Raw genomic sequence first — 25,575 nt, 5'->3', positions numbered from 1 at the left:
CGACTGTGAACGTCGATACTATTTTCTGTTTCGCTTGACCTCAATTCATTTATTATATTTATAACTAAGCGATTCAAGTAAAAGTGGTTAATGTGTGTTAAGTGAGAGAAAGGTACAAGAAATAAAACTAATAAATTGTGTACATTATTTTCTTATTATTAAGTTTATTATCACACTTACGAAAGATACAAAACATATCACGATGGCACTAACTATCAGTGCTTCAGGATACAAATAATAATTTGATGCTCAATTTTCGTAACTATTGATAAACGATTTCTTAGCTTAATCCCTAAGAAAGGTTCATGACTTAACTGTAATAAATTAGGATATTTTTGTATAATTTTTGTCTTTTAATTCCAAAACTGTAATGAACTAACGATATCTATAATTCTAAATTGATCTAAGAATCCTTGTTCAGTTTAAAAAAGTATGTTTTCAAATTTAGACAAATAATTCATGGATATAAAATTTAAAACAATATTCAACAATTCAATTATAGTTGAATTGTATGGAGGATGTATAATATTCTAATAGAGTAATATATGTATAATTAAATGTGTAACTTATACGAAATGTGAATATCGTTGGCTGTACTTAAAATACATACATTATATAAGTAATGTAGTAATAATTTGATTGCTTTGGCGTACAAGACCACTTTGAGACAAATGGAGTTATGATATTGGCAATTCATTTGAACATAAAGTGTCGCCATTTGATCGCCACCCGTGGCCACGTACAATAACAATCATTAATTCTAATATGTACATAACTCATAAAATAAACGCTAAGAAGTATCCGTATATATAAAAGGCTGGATTCAATAAAGGAATCGTGGAAACATAAGGTATGCAAATGTTAGACACCTAAAATACATAAACCTAAATAATTACATACAAATATTGGTACATTACTATAATTGGAGATGTTATTGAAATTAAAAAAATAAAGTTATCCTAAATTCTAAACAGTTTGGGGAAGTGAATTGACTAAAGTAAAATGACACGTCTTTGCTACGTTATATTTTTGGCACTGTTAATGCAAAAACAAGTTTTAAATTAGTTTTAAAAAATTGAAAACAGAACACATGCCTATTTTTATAGGTGTTTTAAAATCAAACAAATCGTTGTTGGAATTTAAGATGTTGGCAATACAGTTATTGTTCACTTTACCAGTGCTTTAAAAGCATGTCATTATACCAAAATTAAAAATACGTAGAATAACCTTGATGTACTACACAGAGCATATATTAGACATGAATGTGTATGTAGCCCTACACGTGACGCTTGATCTATTTTACTATTATGAGAGAGTATTTAGTAAGGTAATATGAAACTGATTAAGTTGCCGATCGATTAACTCTATTTTCGAGGAACTGCTAAAATAATCAGATTGGTGAAGAAAATTATTATTAGGAATGGTTTTTTTACTTATTTCCTGAAGTTAATCGTTCAGTCGCTTTATTACTTTATATGACTGTGAAGTACTTGTCAAGAGTTCCACATTATAAACAATTTAATTGTGTTGGCGCGTTCCTCTGGCGGGCCTGGCTACACGGCCAATGCCGGCAGCTCTGCGGCGGGCTATCAGAGCGTCGAGACCTCGCAGTGGAGGCGCAGGTGTCGTTTCCGCTGGCTGAGCCTCCGTTTCTGTCTCATTCTTCTCCTCACTCGTACTCTCCTCTGTTGTTTCCGTTGACAACTTCTTAACCGCCTCAGTTGTGGCCTGGAAATAATGTTTTAACATGTCTGTTATCACAACAGATTATTCAAGAGCTACAGCGTAGAAATCTACTATCGTAAAACTTGTAACATAACGCATATTGAACTCTTAGTTTAAATATAAATCCCAGCAGAGGAATTCCGCTGTTAGGGTCAAAGTCAAATCGGTTTTAAGACGATATCATTTGCAACATAAACACCTGAATGTCTTAGATAAGAAATATTCCATAGATAACGCGTACTGTTCATACTAGAAAAATAATAAAGATTACAAACGTGTACGAAATCTTTCGTTATGATTATACAAATGAGTACGCGGAAATTTTCAAAAGACATTTTTGTATTCCTGAAGATTGACGTATATCGTTATTATATTTGGTACTTACCTCCGTGGTCGGCTGCTTTCTCTTTAACAATGGGTTGACACGACGAGCTGGTGGCGTTACGGCAACACGTGGCTTGGGCGACGGCGAAACCTGTAGACGGTTCCTAATCTTCAGACCTCCACGCGGTTGTTCAGGAGCTGGAGTAACTGGAGTTCCCTGGTGAAGATTAACATAAATTAATACTTCAGTGTGATAAGTTTTTGGTATACTCAAGTACTATGTTTGAATCTATAATTATCTGAATATTTGATACGATTTTTTTAATTTATCTGCATTTTCTTTACTTGAACAAAAAAATTAACTCATTATGTGGCATGTTGTCATGACAACAATGTTAGATGTAGACGAAGTGTGACTACCCGATTTGCCGCCCATTATCTATTAATAATAAAATATAAATTGTTTTTTTTTTCTTATTCATAATTAAAGCTGTAATTTAAATTTAAAAACCGTCATAATAAGAAAATTAAAAAGTTTTAAATCACTTCCATTAAGTGTCATAAAAATATGACCCTCATTACAAAATGATTAAGTAATTGCAGCATAAATAAATTAAATGATATTTAAAAAATGGCACGAGAAAAATTACTTTTGCATATTGTACGCACGATACAAAAATCTACAGTAAATGAGATTTGTTACCATCAGCTAACGCTAATTGATTAGGCGAGTATTAACTATAGCAATTCAAATGTTTATTTTATTTAGTAAGTACATTATGTAATTTTTATGATAAAATTTCAAATATTATAAAGAGTGTTGATAATGTTACCAACGAATCGTGACATGATAAATAGATAAATGCGATAAAGATTGCGAATGTATATAGAAATACCATAATAGTCTTCAAATGTGTTTGATCGTTTGACTCAATTTGTTGTTGTTATTTTCACCGTTTACATATCACTCATATTGTATAGTTACTTCAAAAAAGTGACTTTGATAACAATGAAATAACAATGTCCTCAAATCAAGAATATTTTTTCAGAGGTTAGAGTTAATGTTAAAAAAATCCGTCATTTAAAATAAATTATCGTCTTCATATAATGAACGACCGTTTTAGTTGTATGATTGTTGTACGCCTAGAATAAGTTATATTTGAGCCTTGTTTACGAATAAATGTGCCGTCAATTATTCCTTACCTCACTATCGGCTTCCGAGGCAGGAGTTACTGATGATTCTGCTGCTGAGGTTTCAGCGGCGGGAGTCTCGGAGGTTTCGGTTGGCGCTGCGCTGACTAAACCTGGCCTTGCGCGCGCGTTTGGTCGCAGGTTCAGCCTGGGCCCAGGTCGCAGTGAAGGCACTGGACGAATCTGACCTGGTCTGCGACTGAAATATACAATGGAAAGTTTTAAATATGTATAGTTGTAACATATGTACTATTAAAAATTATATGTACTACGCCAAATAAATAAAACTTGTCAAGGGGGTGTACTATAAATATAAATTTATAGTCATAAAGGCTGTACTGTGCGAGGGACTGGACCGCCAAATTCAAATTCAGATTTGTCAGTTATCTCTGATCACATTCTAGGAGATAGCAAGGTGCGCCATTGAAGATTACGTCATGGAGGAAATTATCATAAAACTGTATAATGACTATTAGTATTATAATCTTGTCTTTACCCAATAGTTCTGACCGGTGCAGCTGTTGTTTCGGCAACTTCTCCTGAACCAGCGCTGGGTGCTGTTGTCTCCTCACCCGAGGCAGCAGACGCAGCCGAGGAGGGCGCGACAGTAGTTGCAGCGGTTGTCGTTAATCCCCGACGCAAACCGGGACGTAGGCGCGGTCTGTTGATTATAAATAGAAGATTATCCTTATTGCCACAACGAGCGGTAATTACTTACACATTTGAAGTGTAATGTACACAAACGATTTTTATCTTTTAAAAAAAATCAAGAGTTAAGTAAACATATAGTACGTGTCTTCATTGTGTGCGCGAGCATTGTTACCTAACCGAGGCATGCTCTGATTACTGTAAAGCAAGTTTTATCGACCTGCCCACTATATACTTTAATTACACGTTTAATATTGATATTAATAGACCGATTAAGTTGCCTATTTGATTTGGGTAATTAATGACGTTCCGGATAGCGTAAGCAACTTCTTATTTCTTTGGGGCGCTGAAAAATGTTATGGTTACTGGCCATTCATCAATACTCTGTCGTAAATTAGCGCCACCTCTAAATATATGTGTGCTTTTTTCATAAAAGTACACCTTCGTTATATTTACAAGACTTTACGCAAAAGTTACTCCATTTCCAGTATTTGATGTTTAAATATACGACGTACTTTGATTGTAGTCAAGATATCAAAGAAAATAAATATGTGTGTAAACATACCTAGGCACTGATGCTTCGGTGGCCGCGTTTGCAGTGTCTTGTGCAGGTGCTGCAGTTGTCGAGCTGGGTCGAGTTCGGCCTGCGAACAGTCCACGACGACCGAACGCCTGTAACAAAGGAAATAATTAAAAATTAACTGAACACTTGTATAAAAGTGATTACTCGCAGCCTAGCGGTTTCTTAAGTTAAAGGTGCAGATATAATCATGAATTCGATTGCTGTTTTGTAGAATTTATAAAAGTGTTTAAAAAGTATTTATGTTACATAGGTACCCTACTGTTACTTTTTGGGACTAAAGATTTGTACCTTCCTTTGTAAAATGATGAAGGCAAGATTTTTCTTATATTAATGATACAAACATTGGCTCAGCATGTGGCGATTGGCGGCGGAATAAATTATGAGCGATTAATTTAAACGGATGAGCGTAAAGAAAAATTTAACTTGTGTAATTCAATCGTGAGTTCGTGCATTAAAGAAAGCGGTTATCGGCACGAGTCATCTTCGTGTAACGTCATTACTGATGCATTACTGATGCTCGCTATCGATTACGGTTCCGTACGCAACCAAGACAGGTTTTGATTTGTTTTAAAATCGTATCAAATTTATTAAAGCTTAAGGAAAATAATATGACATTTCTCCTAGGGCGCAGACCCTTCGAGATTAGGATAAGAAAGGGAAGATGATGAAATGATTCACATTTTTAATCCATCCGAAAAGAAAAGCCAATATTGACTTTTTATTATTACATATTATTGTGCTATTAGGGACAAAGAATGTATTGTCAGAAACGTTTAGTTTAACAGTAATTCATGTAACGGAAATTCAAAGGTTAAAAACCAACGGCATTGAACCTTCGACCGTTAGTTTGTAAATAGGTCACATAGTCACTGGACTATTAATGGAATGTGTTATTAAAATGTATTCAAAAGCCATTCTGAACCTATAAAAACCTTAAAATACGCAAGCTATACTAAATTTACAACGAAAACTTGTATCAAATTTAATATTCATAATTATGACGTCACGACTGAATTACAAAAGGTCAGATAGAAATGACAGACTTAAGGAGGGTCCTGGCTCACATCATTCATTTACTTACACAGGCTTATGGTTTCAATAATTTATGTAGGATGTCTGACTCTTACTGTTGAACCCTACTCTCATTATTATCCAAGATGGACGTATAAGAAATTTAAATAAAGGCTGGATAAGTGGCGACTTAAACTCCTGTACATTAGAAGTGGACAAAACAAAAAAGTTGATGCAGTTATAAGTTAACTATAAGATAGTAAAAAATTACATAATATCGTTACTTCATAGGAAAATAACTTCTTTTTGAGGAAGTAAAGGAATACGATACGAATAGTGTTTCGAAAGGGACTTCGATTAACGTTTAAGAGCAATATAACATTTTACTAAAGTCAAGGAAAGCTGAAAGCTATTATTAATTACAGAAATTCCAAATTAATATCATTAGATATGAATGCGTTAGTAAAATTAGAAAATAATAGCATTAATGCGGTTGTTAACTATTGTGATTAAAAATAATTAGTTTTTGTATTCGGATGTTACCGCTGTAAATAAATCATCATTCATTATCTTAAATTTCCCAGTTTACATTGATTGTGTAATTTTTTTACACATAATTTCACAATACCCGTTTATTTATGATGCAATTGACATGCATTGGTTACACACAAATTAAAAAGAATGGTAATTCGCATTGCAAACAATCGCTGACGCATAGGATATTGCATGACATTCGCATTGGAGTAAAAATATTAAAATGTTAGATGCAAACCTTAGGTTGTGCTGCGGGCTTGTCTACGGGTGCGGCGGAGGCACTTTCTGCGGCTGTGGAAGGCGCAGCCGCGGTAGTTTTCCTTCCACCATTCGGTTTACCGAATCGACCTGTCGGGAAACACTTGTATATAGCAAGATTACACGTGTTCTAAGTAATAACGCTACAACACATTTTAATACTAACATTTGGGGCGTAGCTTAAATACTATGTAAAGATAAAGATTACTACTATTAATTATATTATAATAGATGTCTATAAAAAAATCGTAAAAATTGCAATATATTTCTATTTAGGAATTACTGATGGATGTCACGTCATGAAAGAAACTAACAACACGCAGTGATTAAGTGTTGTATAGAGAATGTAATAAATTGCTGTAATATGATATTTCATAACAATACATAACACAATCGCAAAGCAATATAAGAAACATTGATATTTCGCTTTCGCGCACACTTTAAATATCGTACATACTAAATATAGATAAAAGTCATGGAGATAATTATTGAAAGCTTAGCTAGTAAAATGGCCGTGAGAAGAGCCTGTTTTGTAGCTTATGTGACGACAACTTTCTCTTCACAGCCTATGTGTAAACAGGATTTGAAAAATTAAATGAAATCTTATAATTTGTGATCGTCTTCAAGTTATCTCTTAAATTTATACATTTTACCCAAATTATAAGAGGTAAATCTTTGATTATAATGATACATGGTTCATTTGAATTGTCACAAGTTATAAAAGTAAACCAAATATTTTAAATTTACCTCTTGCTCTCGTGGAGGTTTCCTGTGGCGCCTCTGTGGCAAGGCTTGTCGAGATAGAAGCGCGGCCACGAGCCCCTGGACGCCCCTTAAACCTCGATGGACGAGTTGCAGGCGCGGCAGTTGTGGTAGTTGTAGTTGTTGGGGCTGGTGTTGTGGTGGTCGTTGTTGTAGTTGTAGTTGTCGTTGTAGTAGTGCTAGTAGTCGTGTCCTCTTCTGTAGTAGTTATTGCTTCCGTTGTCCACCCATCGTCCCCTACAGTAGTCGACCCATCGAAAGTTAGTACATCATTAGTTGAACTTATTTCGTTGTTCAAGTTTTCTCCAGCTAAATATGCGTAAAGGTCGAGGGCAACCTTCTCCATTGCGGTCATTGTCGTGTACTCGGTCGTATCTTGTTCATATGTGGTAGTTTGCTTATAATCTGAAGGTAATTTCGCTTCATCCGTAATCTCTTGGAATCTAATATTTCCGTTAAGACTGTGTCCTTCTCTTACAGTATCCTTAGCATGCGATGGTTCACTAGGAACTGATTCCTCTTCAGAAACTTCGGATGTAGTTTTACTTTCAGAAGAATATCTCGTTGGAGGTTCTTTATATTGAGATGGAATGTCTCCAGAGTGAGTCTTAAAGCTATCGAGATCTACAAGTTCCGAACTTGGTCGTCTGAAAGAAACATGGTGGAGAAAATTAAGGAATATAAATCGAAATGTCTTACAAAGTAAGGTAACATTACACAACAACTTTACCTGATATGGGCACGTGCTCTACTTCTAGTTTGTCCAATTGATTCGTCAGCAACGCTATCGCTTTGTGGACGACCTCGTTGTCTCGTGATTTCCGACGTTGCTTCCGGAATATGAGTTGTAGTGGATGCTGAACCACCCAAGTTACGGCCACGGGGCGGGAAACGAGTACTAGATGGAAGCCTTTTTAAATTAAAGGTAATTTTAAAATCCAGATGGTAATTAACATTTTATAAAAAATAAAGAAAAAACAAAAAGAAAACATATTTTAAATATGAGTGATAAAAAGTACCTTTCATCTTCAATTTCTTCCTCCACTGGTACGGGTGAAAAGTTTGAGCGACCACGAGAACGGCCTCTAGTCGCAGCAGGCAAAACTTCATTTTGTACTTCTGCTGTAGCCGCAGTAGTGGCACTTGACCTATCAATGGTACTGTATTTGCTTCTTTTACTTTCTTTGTTTATTTGATTTTCAGATTCTACTTTTGCTGGCCCATCATGGGAATTAACTGTAGGTTCTGGGATCTTTTCCGTGGTTGTTGTAGCTTTAGTTTCTTTCTTACTGCTATCTTCGTCTTCGTCATAGTAATAGTAAATGTACTCGTATTCATAATCTTGTCCATTAGGACCTTTCTTAATCTGTATCCTAGAATGTTGTTTTTGTTCGGTACCAGCGGTTTCAAGTTTAATGTTAGAGGATAGTAAACCACTATTAATATCATCTATGGTATCGAAATTGATAGGAATGTAGTCGTAGGCCTTAGTAGTGCCGATTGCTTCTGTCGTTAGAACTGGTTTTTGAGTAGTCGTGCTAGCCTTGTTACTTAGTTTACCGGATTCAGACATTGCTTCTAAAGCAACTGCCAAGTTTGGATTCGTTTCTACATTCTTTGCGCTCTCCTTAATTTTTATATCCTCTAATTTCGAGACAGGTATATCGACTTCTATCGATTCGGACGCCTTAATCTTTTGACCCTTTTTAAGAAGAGCCTTTTTGTCCTCTTCAATGGATACTATACCTTCAGTCGGGTGTTTAATTTTTCCACTATGTAATTTCTTGACAATTTTTTCATTGTTTTCATCTTGTTTTAAAATCCGATGATGTGGGTGTTTCTCGGGTATTTTGTGTGATGTCTCAAAATTTCTCAGTGGTGTCTGTTGGCCAGAACTAACTAATACATATTCTTCCCCTGGACGTGGCTCCGTGATGATGTCTACATCCGCACAAACCGTGTAGATGCAGATGAAAATGAACCTAAAACAAAGATATCTTTATTGCATATTTTGTCAGTTAATTTAGTATGACATTTGCCTACGATATAGTACGTGTTAATATTCAATGAGTCATCTAGACGACATCTGACTGTTGCAGCGGGGCGTAAGAACGGTGAGCGTGCTCATTGTTACTCAAAGCAAAAAGCTATGACTCATCTATAGGAATGTCTCATGATAGTAAGTTTTACTTGCGCAAGTTAATAGCAATATGATAGACAAGATATTGAACCATTATACTTCTATTGCGTGTTTTTTAAATCAGTTATAATAATTACAGATGCTTCAATTTCAAAAAGCCTAAGTAAAATGTAAGAAAATGTAACGTGATTTCTAAATAGTGTGATATTAGAGATAGTCAAAGCGCGAGGATTAGGAACGTGCGCAAATATAATGAAAGTGTAAGTGGATAGAGCAGTACTGACGATCACTTTCGCCTGGTAAATGTGTTCTATATTTACCATTTATATCTATATGAACAATGTAGTAAAAATACTTAGTTTTACTTTTCATTTCTGATACTTAATTCTAGATTTATTTTTACGATTATTTACTTATATCTGCAGATTTACCATGTATTTTTAAGTAAGTATATAAAACTTAAAGTTTTTAAAGTGTAACAACGTATTCCTATCAATAACTTCAAGATTTTTTTAACGTAAGTTTACGTTTATATCATAAGAAATGAATCCAATTACTAAAGTCGGAAGGAGTTGACTTCCGGGATATTTCTTGCTTATGTTGCCATGAGATGCGGAAATCAGTCGGGGGTTGTCAGGTACAGCAGCTGGTTGCTACGTAACCAAATAGTGTGAGTAATACGTCCATCACTAAAGCAAGCCATACACGTTGGATTCAACATAACGACTACGACCTTGAAGGGAAGATCTAATTTCGATGTACAGTTTTGTTTGTAGAGATTGAGTGTGGTTTATGCACGTAGGCCTATATCCGTCATATAAATCCTAACGTGTATAGCCTGCATAATGCTAAATATAAATTGAAATTTAATATGGTATGAGGTAAGATCGAATATATTACGTGATAATTATTAGAAGTATTGTGGTTAGGGAAAATGGACGCTGCAACTGAATAAGTTAGCCTCAATTCCATACACGAGCACAAACAGAACTGGTACTATCGTACTAGTTCAATTTCACTAGACGTAAGGTCGCACTGAGAGCAAGGCTAGGTGAGCGTAGGTATCTACTTAAACAGACTACAGACCATTTTATTAGGAGCCAACACTTCGTTTGTTTATTCGTCAACGTTAAAAGTATAATTGAACGAAAGGAAGATCTCACTATACTGGTTATGTCTGGGTTCTTCCAAAGTGACCTTAGGTTATATTAAACTTAAAGCTGTAAGTCAACCGGTTGCAATAAAAGGCAATACGAAGATAACCAATACCGAGAACAACAAATGCATGCAGCACGCATTGATGTTATTTGCTTTGTTGACAAAATAAATAAGGCATAAATAAAGTATTTTAATAAACAATTGAAAACAAAGAAATTAGATCAAATTTACTTCGAAGTGGAATTGCAGACTTGTTACTACGTTCATGTATAATTATTGCACTGCAAACAAAAAACAAAGCTATTAAAACGGAGCCGAAGTTAAAACAGAGTAGCAAACATCCGACATCAACATTATATCGTAACTTTGTCATCTCCACGCCTAATGTCTCCAGACGATGGTTCGTGCATGTCGTAACTCCGATTTGCGTGACTCGATTACACCGAGGTTCGACAACCTGGCTATTCAACCAAACAGTACACGTGGCGCACTGACTCTCGGCCGACTAATAAGGAAGTTATTCTCTCGCAAAATATATCTATGTGAACATCTTCACAAAATATGAAGACTTTGACCTTACAGCGCTTAATTTACAATGATTTCAAAATTTGATAAAGAATGTTTTTAAAATAATTAAAATTCCATACGAATAAGGTTAATCTTTATCGATATAATACACTACCAAAAGATATTTGATACTACATGTGACTTCCGATAAGTCATTAAATATGCCTCGCCCGGAAACCAATCCAAGGTTCGAAAAACACAATCTTTTAACATTTAAAAACATATTTAAAAAATCTTAATAACTCCATTTATAAAATATATAAATCAGTAAGGTAAAAAATAAGTGAGATTTGTTTTAAATGAAAGAACACGCTGACAAACGTGTCTTTAAAAAACAAATGTTGCAAGCATTATACCTACATATTCACATAAATATGTGAAGCGGATGCACGCACTTTAAGACCCAGGACATCCTTAAATTACCTTACGTAATAATTTTGTAACAGAAGTTTATATAAGTATTGTGGTTAAACATTCATACATAATAACATTGTGGTTAGAGTGAGAACATGAACTTTTGTGACACTTCATAGTTTGTTTGGTCATATTTGTCTAGTCCATTTCTAAAGTAGCAAAACCATCTAATTGTTACAAAATGACAGTATGAATGTTTACTTCACCGTGCACCGAACACCTACAAGATAATGTCAAGTAAATGTTAGTAACGTATGAGCATTGAGGTCACAGTTAACAATAGAAATTGATTATATACATTGCTGTATCTCAAAACTTATAAGGAGGGATGACCTTCTATACACCTAACATCACAAGCAATGTATTACACAACACAAATCACGCAATAACTCTGTTATTAAAGTTTATGACATAAACAACATAATGTATAGATTCAAACTATTAAAAAAGTCAAATTCGCATAACAATTTTAAAATCGGATTAACATAAAGAAACCTGGTTCATTTATCGCCCAAACTTATCATACTAGTCATACTTCCTACTAATATTCTAAATGCGAAAGTTTAGATGGATGGATGAACGTTTGTTAGCGTTTGTAGCCTGAACAGCTGAACGGATCTTGTTGAAATTTGGCATAGATGTAGAACATAGTCTGGAAAAAGACATAGGCTACTTGCTATTGTTTTTTTAACTCCACTCGGACGAAGTCGCGGGAAAAAGCTAGTATGAAAATAATGTCATGTGCGTAATCTCTTATGGTTGAAATTAAGTATAAAAGCATGCCTTGATAATGTTTATTTATTTTGAATCTCTGCAGCTCCAATTAACAAAATCAATAGTTTACATTTACTGTAACAACCTCTCATAAACTTGTGTAGATTATTCCACCGTCTACTTTATTTGCAATATTAGGTCGCTGGTTGTTTTGCTCACCGTACCACAATCAATCTCTAAAGTTTTTTATCCGTTGATTAATAAAAATTCCTCGTAGTATAATTAAGTATTAGCAAGCGAGAGCAATGAAGTTGCGTTACGAAAATATTTTTCGTTGTATCTCACGGTCTATTTTTGTCTAAAGGTATGAGCAAATGTAATGTAATGATCACTTTATCGCGCTACAGAATGCGTATTCGCAATCGTGAAATACCAAATAGCCGATTGTTGTAGAATAAACTAAATGGAAAAATATCAAAAGCATGACGGTATAAAATGTAACAGGACATAGTGTTATCGAAATTACCCAACGACAGCAGGTTTTGTCTGTCCATGCATAATCATCTAATAAAGAGTCATTTATAATCGGTATAAAATAAAATAGTCTTGTTAAAAATGCAGAGTTGACATTTAAGCAAAAAGTAACAGAAAACCGGTGGAAAACAGGTTTCCGCAGAAAGCTCGTGCGTCGATAGTTGCCAAAGCGTAATTTTGGACAGAAACGGCGATTGTTATACGTGGGAGTCCAATTCCACCTGTACAATGAGTAGGTCAAGGACTACTCAACATTTCCCACACCTTCATGTTAGCATTATGTCGTATTTACATATTTAATAATATGCAACTTAACACTTGAAGTAACCCAACGGTAGTTGGCTAGCAATGCACACGGGCATGATCTCTAAATCTCTAAATTAAAATGTCATATATATGAATAACTAATATTTCCCTCCACCGTTCCTGACCCAATGAACATACAATTAATTTTAACAATTTATCAACACACGTTCAAGATATAGTATGTACCTAACACCATCAAAGATATTTAGTTCATAACTGTGACACGGCTTGAAATCATACACTGTATTTAGAATCCCTTAACGATCACTGATAATATCCCAAACTGATAGTGATATTGTTTTAAAATGACAGTAGTTATTTTATCACTCATTTTCTGATTAATTCGAAAATAAATCAGAAAATAACGTCTAGAGGCAGTTATAAGAACCACATAATATCCGCATTTCATACGATGAACGTCACAAGCCATTACGTCTTTTTTTATAAGTTGGTAAACCGCATTTTATTAAACTAAGGAAATTCTAAAAACTTAATTATTTTATATAAAATATATTTCACTTCAATTCTCAACTTTGATATGATTTTGTAAGTCAAAGGTAGCTATCGTACTAATTGTAACCTTGCTCTATTGTAGTATCAAGGGACTTGTTTCATTCATTTAACTTTCAAAAGTTAAAATATTAGAAGTAGTGCACGGCTGCATATCATTGCTCAGTGTACCATTCCATCATGTTATTGAGGCACGGACTCGTATTACCATGTCAAGGTGTCACTGAATACACAATGTTACATCAGAACAACTATAATAAAGGCAATTAGGTGCTCATAAAGCGTATAAGACTACTTTTTATCTATTTAACACAGTTATTTCAAATTATAAAATTGTTATAAATAGCGAAAGGAATACAACATGCTGCTACAAGATATATGTATATTTTTTTTGATTCCAAGAGAATCTTTGTATAGTCATTTTGGCAGATTAAATAGAATGAGATCCACTATATCCTGTTATAGTTTAAGGCTTGACCAATGTTCAACAATGTCGATCAGTGCGAGTTATTTCACAAGGTACCTACTATGAAAACATTATCAGTTATTGCATAATAAAAGTGACATTCACTGTAGCATTGTATAGCATTTCCCTGAGTGTAGTTAAATGATAATTAAACAAAATGGTCGGTTTTAGTTCCTTTTTCCGATAAAGAATGAAACGTCATTGTAATACACGGATGCACATACAGTGTTAACTATTTACGACATTTATTGTAGTCATTATCATTCTACAAATTCAAAAGTACATATGAAATACTGTTTACAGTAAAACAGGCACCCTTACTAAGAATTATTATCCATGTTTAGAAGCAAACAAAAAGTTAACTATTAAAAGTATTTTGTTATCACTATAATGTTTGAGACTGCGTTTCATTATTTAAACCTACGTATCAATGTCAAATACCAGTTAAATAACCCGATTCACGCAATAAATGGTAATATTAGAAAGTCCATTACTATAATCATTATATTGGTAATTCAGATCAACCAAGCTGTTTCAAGGTGAGAAAAAACAAAACGTTATTGAGAGTCTCGGCCGACAGCCCGATCAAACAAATCCTTAAAGTAACTAAAGGCATTTACCGGACCCTATTACACTCATGCCTTGCAAATTTTGTATTAAAATGTTGTTTGGAATTTATAAACTGTCGATACCTAAACCACTTCCATAACCGACAGCAATATTGGCAAAGGACAAAGTAGCAAAAAACATTATGAACTTGGTTAACCTTTAAAATGGTTTTATTATTAAAAGAAGCTTGCCACTTCCAATAATAGGAAACTTCCTGCAGCATTCATTGACACGATCGGCGCCGAGGTGAGGCATTGGCGACAGTAAACATTTGCTGTAAGGCAGTATCCTGACACAAGGTCTGGTTTGCCTGTCGTACGCTCCGAGGTCACCGGTGAACGTACGGTGGCCAATATGTAACCGTAACCAACTACCGATTGCCATGCTGTTTATCTCTTTCACTCGCATTCAATTCGCAAACAAAAATAACTAGACAAATATCTACAAAACACACAATACGGATTAAAATCATAATTACCGCAAATGTTACAAAATCTTCGTAAAAATAAAGTACCAGTCTCTGTCCATATCATTTGCGCTTCAATTGCGTTTATAATTGATCTCTTAGACCATTTCAAGGGTCGGTCCTTAACCGTTGCTCTGAAATAAATTGCTTTTCCGTACATTCTCGTCTAAACATAATTGAATAAAATATTTTAAAATATAAGTTGTAACACTTATTGATGGATTGTTATGTCGATGACCGAAGACCACTGACGGTCAATAAATTATGTTTAAAAATATCGATATCAAAAAAATATATTAAATATCAAAGGTGTTAACCCTTATCAACAATGACTTGAAGTGCAATAAATCATGGCGTCAATAAATTGGCGATCGGTTAGCATGTACCATAAATCAAACACTTCAAATTGTAAGGTTTGAACGGTAATCGGGTTCATCAACCTTGCTATATTCCTTATGGTCGTCACGTAACAATTAATACTTACAACGTGCACTGAAAGCGAATGTCTATGGTTTTTCACCACTAACGGATTAATTGTTCCATGTTAGAAGAATAAACGTTTCGATACAAATGTAGCGCAACTGCCAAAGGGTCATAGGGTTTTTTAGGGTACAGGTGAATTGTTCATGTAGACATGACAATATGTGTGTGGGCCACAGATTGAGGTTTTAGTCTGTGCAAGTATAGGTGTATTTTAGTTGGGACTAACTTTTGGATTAACTGGAATGAATTCAATCGATTCATATTCCTCCGAAACGTAACCGTGACAACCTTTAGGGCTTATTAAAATGTGCGAAGGCGATGCAAACAAATCTTTTACTTGTTTATAATTTAAGTAAATTTTTTAAGCAATTCATAATAAGTAGACTATCAAGGTGCCGAAATTAAGAATTTTGGTAGGTCAACGTTATAATGTCTTACGTAAAACTTGTGTCGATTACATTTTACTTTAACTAATGTTATGTATTTTTGTAGGACGGTTCGTATAATAAAAATTAATGTTGTATATAAATTGTAACGTTAAGTGAAATTAACAATCAATTATTTTTGCGAAGTCATACGTAAATTTTGTAACAGAGTATTGTGCAAAGAAGTTGGTAGTACAGGCAATTTTTGTTGCCGATAAATCTATACTTTAAATGCCAGTATTTCGGAATAAAACTTACTACACACTGGATACTGTGAACGTGCGCAATAATACTTATTTTAGAATTAATATTTTACCCGCAACCTACAGCTTTCACCTCATGCACATGGTTGGAACATGCCTTAAATTTATTATTATTGCTATTGCATTTCTCGGAATTGTGTAATGTATTGTATCGCGCTTTCTACGTTGTTTATATTAACTAAAATGCCATCGATATTATTATAAATTTAAGAACACAAATATCTAACAATGATAATTTAGTATACATGAGGAAAAAAACACAGAAATTCCAAGAAATTATTTTTAAAGTTAATCTTTATTTTTAATGTATTTTTCCTTAACTTAAAATTATTCGGATTGTCTCACTTCGGGAATTTCCGTAAGTAAATTTTGTTTCTAGAAAATCGTATAAATTAATTTAATATTATCAGCCGATATCATTCATCGATTATTATTTCGCAGATTTTTTTTTTATCAAATCATTTGATCATATATCGATGTAGGTATGTACGATTTTTATGACGGACACTTTATAAGTACATCGATTGGTTCAAACCCTAATAAGATAAATGTAAAGTACAGAACTAAAGGTATGTGAGTTTTATTGTTCTGTGAAGATGAGATCCAAGTTTCTAATATTAACAAGGGTCTCATACAATATAAGGATATGTATAAAGTAGGCGACCTCGCCAATATTGTGACGACATTATTTGCTTGCGGATTTCATCTGAGTCATATGTGTGTAGTCAAGGACGTACTATATTTTCAAATGTCCACTTAATGTCACTATTAAATAGGTAAATTATAACAGAGCGCACCTTGATTACAGCGGTGTTTTACAAACACTGAGGCTATAGCACCCTTAGGAGGTTAGGCATCATTCTGATTCAGCAAAGGCATGTGATAACAAGATGACTCTCGAATCAAATAGTAAATCTCATTGAAAATTTATTATATTTATCAGTAGTGAAAAGAAATTTGACAAATAAAACTGCTACTATAAAGTAATAAAAAAAAATGTATAAGACAGAATACACATTAATGTGTATATTTAATGATGAATTTATAAATACGTAAACCAAGACATATATTGCTGTCGTAGGGAGTCGAAGTTGCGCATGATTGGAATTATAAAGCGCATCAAGCATCCGCAGCACGCACTGAGCCGGTCTACGCCTGACGCGGACACACGGACATACTCGTACATATTGTTTTTATATGTTGACTTTTATCTCTCTACTAATCTTATGGTATGTACGTATACTATAATACCTTCATATCTAGAACCAATATCACCCGTGAACTCGGTAAAACAATCATACGCTTGTTTTTTCTAAAGTAACTATTAAATTGTTCCATAAATAATTTCAAAATAGCGTGTATTATGCTATGAGTATGCGTGGAATGCAATTCTTGCGCACTCTCCGATGAACAAAGCACGAGAAATCTCACGGACATGCAATAAATGATGACCCCACCGCTTTCAAGTGGTGACGTCAAAACTCCTCACCAGCCGTTTCGATTTTTCGATTATTGCTAAAGCAAAAGTAATCGATTACCACCGTATATACAGCTATTATGCTATTGGGTAAGCTCTGATCAATTAAGTTCGTGTTATTCTTCTAAACTGTAAACAACAAAACAACTTTATACAATAAATTATTGTAAATAATATTGAGAAAAAATAATCTTTTCCAACATTTTCATTTGTTTACTCGTTTTTTATTTCTTTTTAATATCTTTAATTGGTCTGTTAGTAGTACTTCACCGTACATTAGTGTCTCAGCGTATTTTGTAAGAATGTGCTTCGTTTTAAGCATCAATCGGGCTGTATTCCCTAATAATTTAACAGATGTTGGATAAAATTTCTCTATGCTCCCGTATCCATTCATGTCAAGGTTTCGTGGTTGCTAAATACGTACGCTTCTCCAAGTAGAAAATCAACTTTTACCTCATAAAACATGTCTCGTAAACAGGAACTGCTCGTGCGTTCGTATCGTGTGCAACCTCCATGTGTTTTCTTAACACACAACGTTCTTTGTTAAAACATCGATCAATTCTATTTCCAAAAACCATATTCTAGTATCAGAGGATAAAGATTACTCTAGAAAAAGTTTTTTAGTTCTTTGTAAAAACTCATTCCAGTAGAAAATATATATTTAAAAAATCATTTATTTCAATAGAATTTTATCTGATCGCAATATACATGTAACGTGAAAAATTGTAATTTCAGATATAGTTATTATGCGTAAACCAAAATAAATAAAAGTAAAGGATAGATTAAACATTATCTAAAATATAACTAACCCCATTTTAAACAATTTTGCATTTAAATTAATTGAAACAATGTCTCGATTTTTCTGTTTTGGTTACGTGATTTTCGGATTGCATTTATTCAACTTTTGTTTAAAATACAATATACGAAGAGCTTTCGTCACGTGCTAAGCAGACCATGGACGTGGAAAGAGCCAAGGTCAATTCCACTCAACCAATCACCGAGGCGCGGCGGCAGCGCTTTATTTGATTCGACTTGTATACGCATTTTCTTACTCATTATCAGGCAAACAACAAACTAACATATATTGTCTATCCGATTTAGAAAATAGTAATCTAAATTTCCTGAAATGTGAAAAAAACAAACACGCAAACAAATATCATAGACCCAGTGTTAACGCAACAAACAAAACAAATGGTTTATGTTTTATTCATTCGTTATCTCATCGCATTCCGCAAAAGGTCATCGGCAGGAAAGTGAAACTGGTCGAAACCGAAAGTGATAACATTATAATCATAATATGGTAAAAATATATAACCGAGTTTTCTGTTTCTGCCATAAATGAATCAGGGATCGTACCCGGACCCAGTTCGCTTAATGTCAGTGACGCAACAGATTTAATCCAATGTCAAATACTTATGACACACCTTAGCTTTTTCTCCTCGAGAGATGCGCGAAATGATCTTACGAAACCCGATGATATAATGCAGTTTGCGCAAACATTGTTTGCCTGTATTTCAAATATCTATTCTGTTCGCATTCTATTATATCTATTGACTTCTTATTTAAGCTTTGAACATATTTAAAACTATATGTTGCCCGCGACTTCGTCCACGGAATTATTAAAATAATAAATTAGTCTATAATATGCTACCCTTCAGTGAAAGTCCGGTCTAAATTGGCATAGCCCTTTCGGAGAATACCCGGAACAAACGCGGCTTGCGAACAGACAGACATACAAAAAATTTAAATGCGTTTTTCGTTATCATCATCGCAAATATCATCAATAATCTTCCCGAAATGTGGCATTTTTCTTTTGATGTTACAAACAGACACTCCAATTTTATTATATGTATAGATATAGATAGATAGATGTAATCTTAAAGCATTTCAATTCATTATAGTTAATTTTATCAGTATCTCTATTACTTCTTCGTTTTTAATTAGGGTAACCAAACAGACTCATAGATAGATATGCTAAATGCCGAATGCCTAAAATCGGCGCCTTGTTCGTCTATGAATAGTTAATGTGGTATTCGTATAGTCTCCGCATCAAAATCATCAAATTAAATCGGCGGGGCAACGTGATTAGTGATTTAATAAAACATCAAGCGATCAGATAAATTTGCCTAATAGAGAACAACTTGATTATTCATATACACCGAGAGGTCATTCCAATTGAATGTTAAAAGTTAGCTGACCAACTTGTATTGCATGACAAGCGTATATTACGATTACTATTAATAACATTAGTCGACGGTTCATTAGTTACACTTTCGCCAATTTTTTTTTACTAAAATACGAAGGATTTCTAAACAATATTGATAATTTCTAAAACTTGACAATGTGTCTACAATTGGATTTATTATTTTAACAAAAGTTATTTCACAAGAAATTACGTTTATAATTATTATACGTTGCCTGTAAACAATGGACAAGGAAGACGAAATCATAATTATATTTTTACATTGAAAGTGGCAGCGCCTTTCTCTATTACGTTATAAACTTAGGTTTATATAAAAATATTTTATTTACGGTGTAACATAACTATAAATCGTTGCAGCCGAAATCTGTTTTTTTCTATTATTTTAAAAATCAGCGCTTGACCACGATCCCACCTATAGTTAAGTGGTAATATGATCGAAGAAATGGTTTTTGTTTGTTTCCTATTTAGGTTATAATCGTTTAAATATAAACGTAGGATTTAAATCAATGTTTCATCAAGCAAATGTAAGACAAATTAAACATTTAGGTCACGACCTAGCCACATTCTTGCCTTGGCGTCGATAAAGTTGCATAGAATTACAACTTACCACATTCCAATAATTTATTTTGTATTCTTACATTATGGAATAAATAGTGTACTGGAATAGTAACTAGAGAGATCATCAGAAATGTTTTTTTATAATACTAAGGTCTACCAGTTGTAACAATCGTTAGTAAAATGTTGTTAAAGTACACTTAAAGTGAGATAAAAAAGCACGTGCTTAGAAAATAACTTTGATAATTTACCGCTTCAAGCTCGAACGAGCTGGAACTATGGTATGAGATTGTATCAATGTTATAACGGTGGGCAAGCAATAAAAATAGTTGTAGAGCAGGTTCCAAGAGGCTGGTTTCGATCGCGGATAAACAAGCTTAATTATGTCAAAGTTGGTGTACGACGAGTTTTTGGTGGTTACGCAACAGTGGTGGGATTAGCTCCGATGGGTCGTGACCCGTCGCGCTGTCGCCGATACACGCTAGCTGTCCTTGACATATCAACATGTAGAAAGTGCAAAGCATCAAACTCGACCACTCAGATAAGCGTACCCTTTATGCTGCATATAATATAATTCAATCTCACTTCATATTACTACTAATTATACTATCAAGTCACATCAAAACAGCTGAACAGATGGATGCATTTGGAACAGAGATAGATTACAGTCTGGTATAACGCGTACCCGTATATGCTCTATATCTATGCCGAATTTCATAGTGATCCGTTTAGCCGTTAAGGACACCAAGAAACATCCATCTAAACGTACAAACTTTCTCATTCATAACATAAGTAAAATTATGATTGAGTTAGAAATTATACCATTTAATTATATGTTTACCAGATTTGAGATTATTGTTAATGACTATTTTCATTTATCGAAAGTGACATATCATGGTTACGATACTAATGGTCGAAGGTGTAAAGGTGATTTCTCATTTCTATAGAAACATCTGAGGTGAAAGTAAACGCAAATATATGACTTCCAAAGAAATCACGAAAGGTAACCAAAAATATTACGTAGCCCTATTAACATAAAGCTCTAATTTCAGAAATTGTCACGTTGAATCAAGGTTGTAACATTTGGTATATTTTAACTAATGTCAAGGATGTTGGTAGCCTGCAACAATCGACGACGTTATCAGTTTTTTCTTTGGATATCGAAACGTTTTTTGGAAATAAGGTTTTATGTGAATTTTATATACTTAATAATAATTGAAGCTGAAACCGACAAGCATTCATACGTACTACAGTACGCGAAAAAGAAACCAGAGTATGCTAGAACCTAATGGAAAGCCAAAATCTCTACCTGTTTCTCTGTTATACAGGCATGCATTGAGTTGCTATTATTAGATGTTGACCATACCTTCGTAAATGTTTGTAATTTGATCCTGTGTAAAATTATAGCAAAAGTAACGTAAGATGAAGATGTTTTTTGATGTTACTAATTCCGTGGGCTCGCGTGTTAATATTGATTTAAAAAGACTATTTATTTGAGCAAATTTAAAAATAAAAATAAATACAATCAATTAGTTAACTTCTATCAATAATACGGCTAATTACAATTTCAAATGCCGACCTATCACGTCATTTACCATTAATATTTTTAATGAATTTCGTAATCTTACGAAATCGATCGAATCTAAACAAAACGATGCACATGCGACTACGTAACGTGTAACATACTCTAAGTGCGACAGTTAGCTTACTACAGAAAACAATTCAAACGTCTCAATTATTTAGAAAAACAGATGTAATAAGGATAAACTTTCTGCTCTGTCTCAAAAGTCGTATTTAATGATGTTGTCTTCCTTTGGAAATCCGACATTCAGTTTATAATTACAGTCCCCACTTGCGAAGATATTTGTGAAGGACAGTGAAACCGATAATTATTTACGACGAAAACTAAGTTTCATAAAAACTATGACTTGCCTAAATACCGCTATTTATAAGTTCCGTTGCTTCTTAATTTTAATCTAACTGGTTTGTAATTAAAAAAATAATAGTAGCGGACATCGTGACAAGGCACACGCGCTGAGATACGCCGGAACACGTAAAAAGCGAAAGTGAAGGTCGAATGGAGTCGAAGACGAGTCGCGCCGGTGACGTCGCAACGCGCGACCGACACGCGACTGGCACGCGACGACGACGGCACGGACACGAGACAACTACAAACCAACAGAATGGATTGAACAGAACATTTAATCAATATTGAGTATTTATATTAGAATTCAATCAAGCCTTCAATTGAAAAACTTATATAAAGCCCGCCACACACCTTTAATTCTAACTGTAGAATTAAAATTTACTTGTGCACGTGTTAATCACAGCAGATGATAATGAAAATAATGTTATTTTTGTCAAAGTTGCGCGAAAAACCCTTCTGTCAGCTACGTAATATGGCTCTGGTTTTTTTTAAGTAGCTGTAATAGTTTTTTTAATTATCATTTTACTTTTAATGGATTGGAGTTAATTATGTTAATATATAAAATGTTATTTATTCGCGAATAGATAATGTCGATAGGAATTGCCGAAGCTTTTATACAATCAATCTTTAATTCTAATTAAAATTCTTTGATCGCATTTGTAAAATGATTTCAAATAAGAATTTACATCAAGAAACTTAAAATCAAGGTAAACTTAAGATTAGCATAAAATATTTTGTCTAAGAATTTCAGTAATTTAATTTATATTATGAATACTTCATACTGCCTAAACTGTAAAATTCAATAGTTGTTACTAATAAAAGTATAAAAGAGAGAACTAACAATAGCTACACTGAAACGTGTGATGTAAAGTTAAGAATAAAAAATGTAATAGGCGGTAAACGTCACACTGCGTGTAATTCTCGAATGCTTTCACACGCGTTTATAAATTCGAATCATTAGTTACGAAATGTGTTCAGTAAACGTATGAACGTGGTGTAAATATCTATCGACGGTTACTTTCTTTTCAAGTACAACACTTTATTGGCGTTACATAGCCGAATCTGTAACGCGGAGAAATTCCAAATCTGATTTGTATTCAAATACCACCTAAAGCGAATTACGCATCAGTAGTGACAAAATTTAAGCCGTGTTTACATTACCATTTTGATAGCGAAAGTAAAAATATATGTAATCATATAGACGTAGGCCGGAATTTTGAGGTGACGTAATTAAGCATTGTACGGTTGAATAATCGCGCTTTGTTCTAATAAATGGAAAAGTTATGCGAACACTTGGTTTATATTAATTATTACTGACTACTTTTCAGTAAAATAGCCGCTTGAACAAAAATATGGTAAATTAATGATACCATCAAAACTTGAAAAACTATTATTTTAAAGTTTATTAAATGTTTTGTTTTAGCTGTATCTAGAATGTTATTACAAATGTTTCTTGATATCGATAAAGCTATATTGTATTTGTATAACCAACATGCCAGTAATAAGAAAATACAAGCGATTAGCGGAGGTTTATTTTCAAAACTAACAAGAATAAATTTAATAAATGACTTCGTACCGACATATGTAAATAGTTGACAATTAAAGTGACCATCAGATCCATAACGTTAAAACAAAGTTAGATAATTACGAGTGGCATCTAAATTTATAACCGAAATAAGTCATAAGATGTGTGAACTTTCCTAAATTAATAAAAGTTGAGACTATTGTGTCATCGTATCTAGTCATCAGCACATATCCGCTGCTGGACTTGGCATTTCAGTGCAAGAAAACAAACACGATGCCCCTATTGTGTTTTCGAAAAGCCATTTAGCGCCTTGTGACGCAAACCTAACAGAGAGAGTTTGACAAAAGCGGCTCGTGTATGACTATAACTGAATATAAATATATGTAGCGAACTTGTCTTTTCAATGTTGCACAGTCATTTTATCTTCACCGTAACTCAATTAACAGACATTAAAAGCTCAACCATGTCAAAAGGGCATTTCATTTATAAATCCGGTTTGAGTCATCAGCCTCGGCAATAGTAATTTTATACCTTTATGTTTATGGAAATATGACTGACATTGACTATAAATTACCGAGGAGTTGCATGCATGTTAAGCTTGAGACGCGACTCACAGAAAAATGTTGCAACAATATGTCATGACTTCTAAACTTAACGCTAAACCGGTACTCTCATCCATGACCAAATTGAGCTTTGAAAGTGAAGTCTGAAAAAACAACGCCCAGCCCTCCTTGTATATTTGCGAACATTGTACATTTTTTATTAAATTCTACTACAAAGCGTAATTTAATATTTCTCGTAACTTACAAAACCTTACTACATTTACAATTCGTACCGAAGAAAATATGAGATCTGTTTTCATTACTTCGTACTTGACAATGACTACAATTATCTACGGAACTTTTAAATATAACAGTGTAACGGGGAAGCTGTGATTTGAACTAAGTTCGTTGTGGGAACAATATGCGACCGCGCTGAGTCTTGCATATTTTAAAGCAATGTTTCGCAGCCTTCATTGAGAAATACGCGCCCTCATTCGTGATGTCAGTCAGCTGCCGTTGGGCAACAAACACCTGATTTCCACACGAGAAATCAGATCAAATTTTCGCGGTATCGGTAAAAGACGAACCAAGCCATCTTTCGTGCAGTATTACATAAAGCCCGGAGTCTGCGCAAGATTCACCTATGCAAACAGCCGATGAAAGTGACAACACACTGACTGGTTTCAAGCAGACCCGTACTGATCAGCTTTGATTTAGAAAGTAATCACACACTATTAACGTTATTGACAGCTATATTTTAACAATTAGTACGTAATACTGATGGATATAAAACTTACAGTGGTGTCCTGGCGAGCATGTTGGCGGTGGCTATGTTGAGTTGGTGTGTGCGATGGCGTACGCACGGCCCGGCTCTCTGGGGCTGCGGGCTGCGGGCTGCTGACTGCAACAGAAACCTCACGTCAGCACACGCGCCTTTCCCAAACGACACACAGTTGCGACAGACAGTTGAAGCTCGATGAGGAAGCTACATCACACATTCAAATGCAACGTTAATGTCAAAGAGCGCTAAATGCCAATAGTGGCGACCTTTCGGTTTTGAACTAGGTTGCGCAAACGAGGATCGCCGGTGATCGTGTGAGAAAGGCGAGTGCGTGCAGGGACTTCGAGGGGGTAGTGGAACGCACCGGCGGGGGACGGCGGGGAAGAATAACACCGCAGGCGACGCGCTGCCGAACGGCGACTAACCTCGCCGCGGCGCGCGCACCTCCTACTTATAGCCGCAGAGGCTGTGCCC

The 25,575-nt window shown here is 34.4% G+C and overlaps 1 protein-coding gene across 3 annotated transcripts; it reads right to left on the bottom strand.

The window, feature by feature from the left end:
* Positions 1 to 135: 135 nt before the first annotated feature.
* Positions 136 to 25,575, bottom strand: LOC106109013 (mucin-5AC-like). 3 transcript variants are annotated; one of them, XM_013290405.1, is made up of 11 exons: positions 25,466 to 25,575; positions 25,118 to 25,221; positions 8,056 to 9,018; positions 7,767 to 7,946; positions 7,022 to 7,683; positions 6,255 to 6,364; positions 4,454 to 4,560; positions 3,737 to 3,901; positions 3,253 to 3,439; positions 2,111 to 2,266; positions 136 to 1,728 (listed from the first exon to the last, which is right to left on the bottom strand). In XM_013290405.1, the coding sequence occupies exons 2-11, from the start codon at positions 25,135 to 25,137 to the stop codon at positions 1,519 to 1,521; spliced, it is 2,760 nt and encodes a 919-aa protein (XP_013145859.1). In that variant the 5' UTR covers positions 25,138 to 25,221; positions 25,466 to 25,575; the 3' UTR covers positions 136 to 1,518. The 3 variants fall into 3 exon arrangements, with proteins under 3 accessions (XP_013145859.1, XP_013145861.1, XP_013145860.1); XM_013290407.1 differs by having other exon boundaries at positions 7,767 to 7,934; XM_013290406.1 differs by lacking the exon at positions 25,466 to 25,575 and adding an exon at positions 25,368 to 25,459.

This window comes from Papilio polytes, unplaced genomic scaffold, assembly GCF_000836215.1.
Source record: "Papilio polytes unplaced genomic scaffold, Ppol_1.0 DF821388.1, whole genome shotgun sequence".
NCBI lineage: Eukaryota > Metazoa > Arthropoda > Insecta > Lepidoptera > Papilionidae > Papilio > Papilio polytes.
The sequence above is the reverse complement of the archived record's forward strand: the minus strand, read 5'-3'. Positions and strand labels throughout refer to the sequence as shown.

Bases quoted from the DNA above. Each gene is read 5' to 3' on its own strand.
- LOC106109013 (XM_013290405.1), bottom strand. From the start codon at position 25,137: ATGCTCGCCAGGACACCACT. The intron at 9,019-25,117 runs GTAAGTTTTATA...TCTTTGTTTTAG, and splicing joins ATGCTCGCCAGGACACCACT to GTTCATTTTCATCTGCATCT. The intron at 1,729-2,110 runs GTAAGTACCAAA...CATTATTTCCAG, and splicing joins GAAAGCAGCCGACCACGGAG to GCCACAACTGAGGCGGTTAA.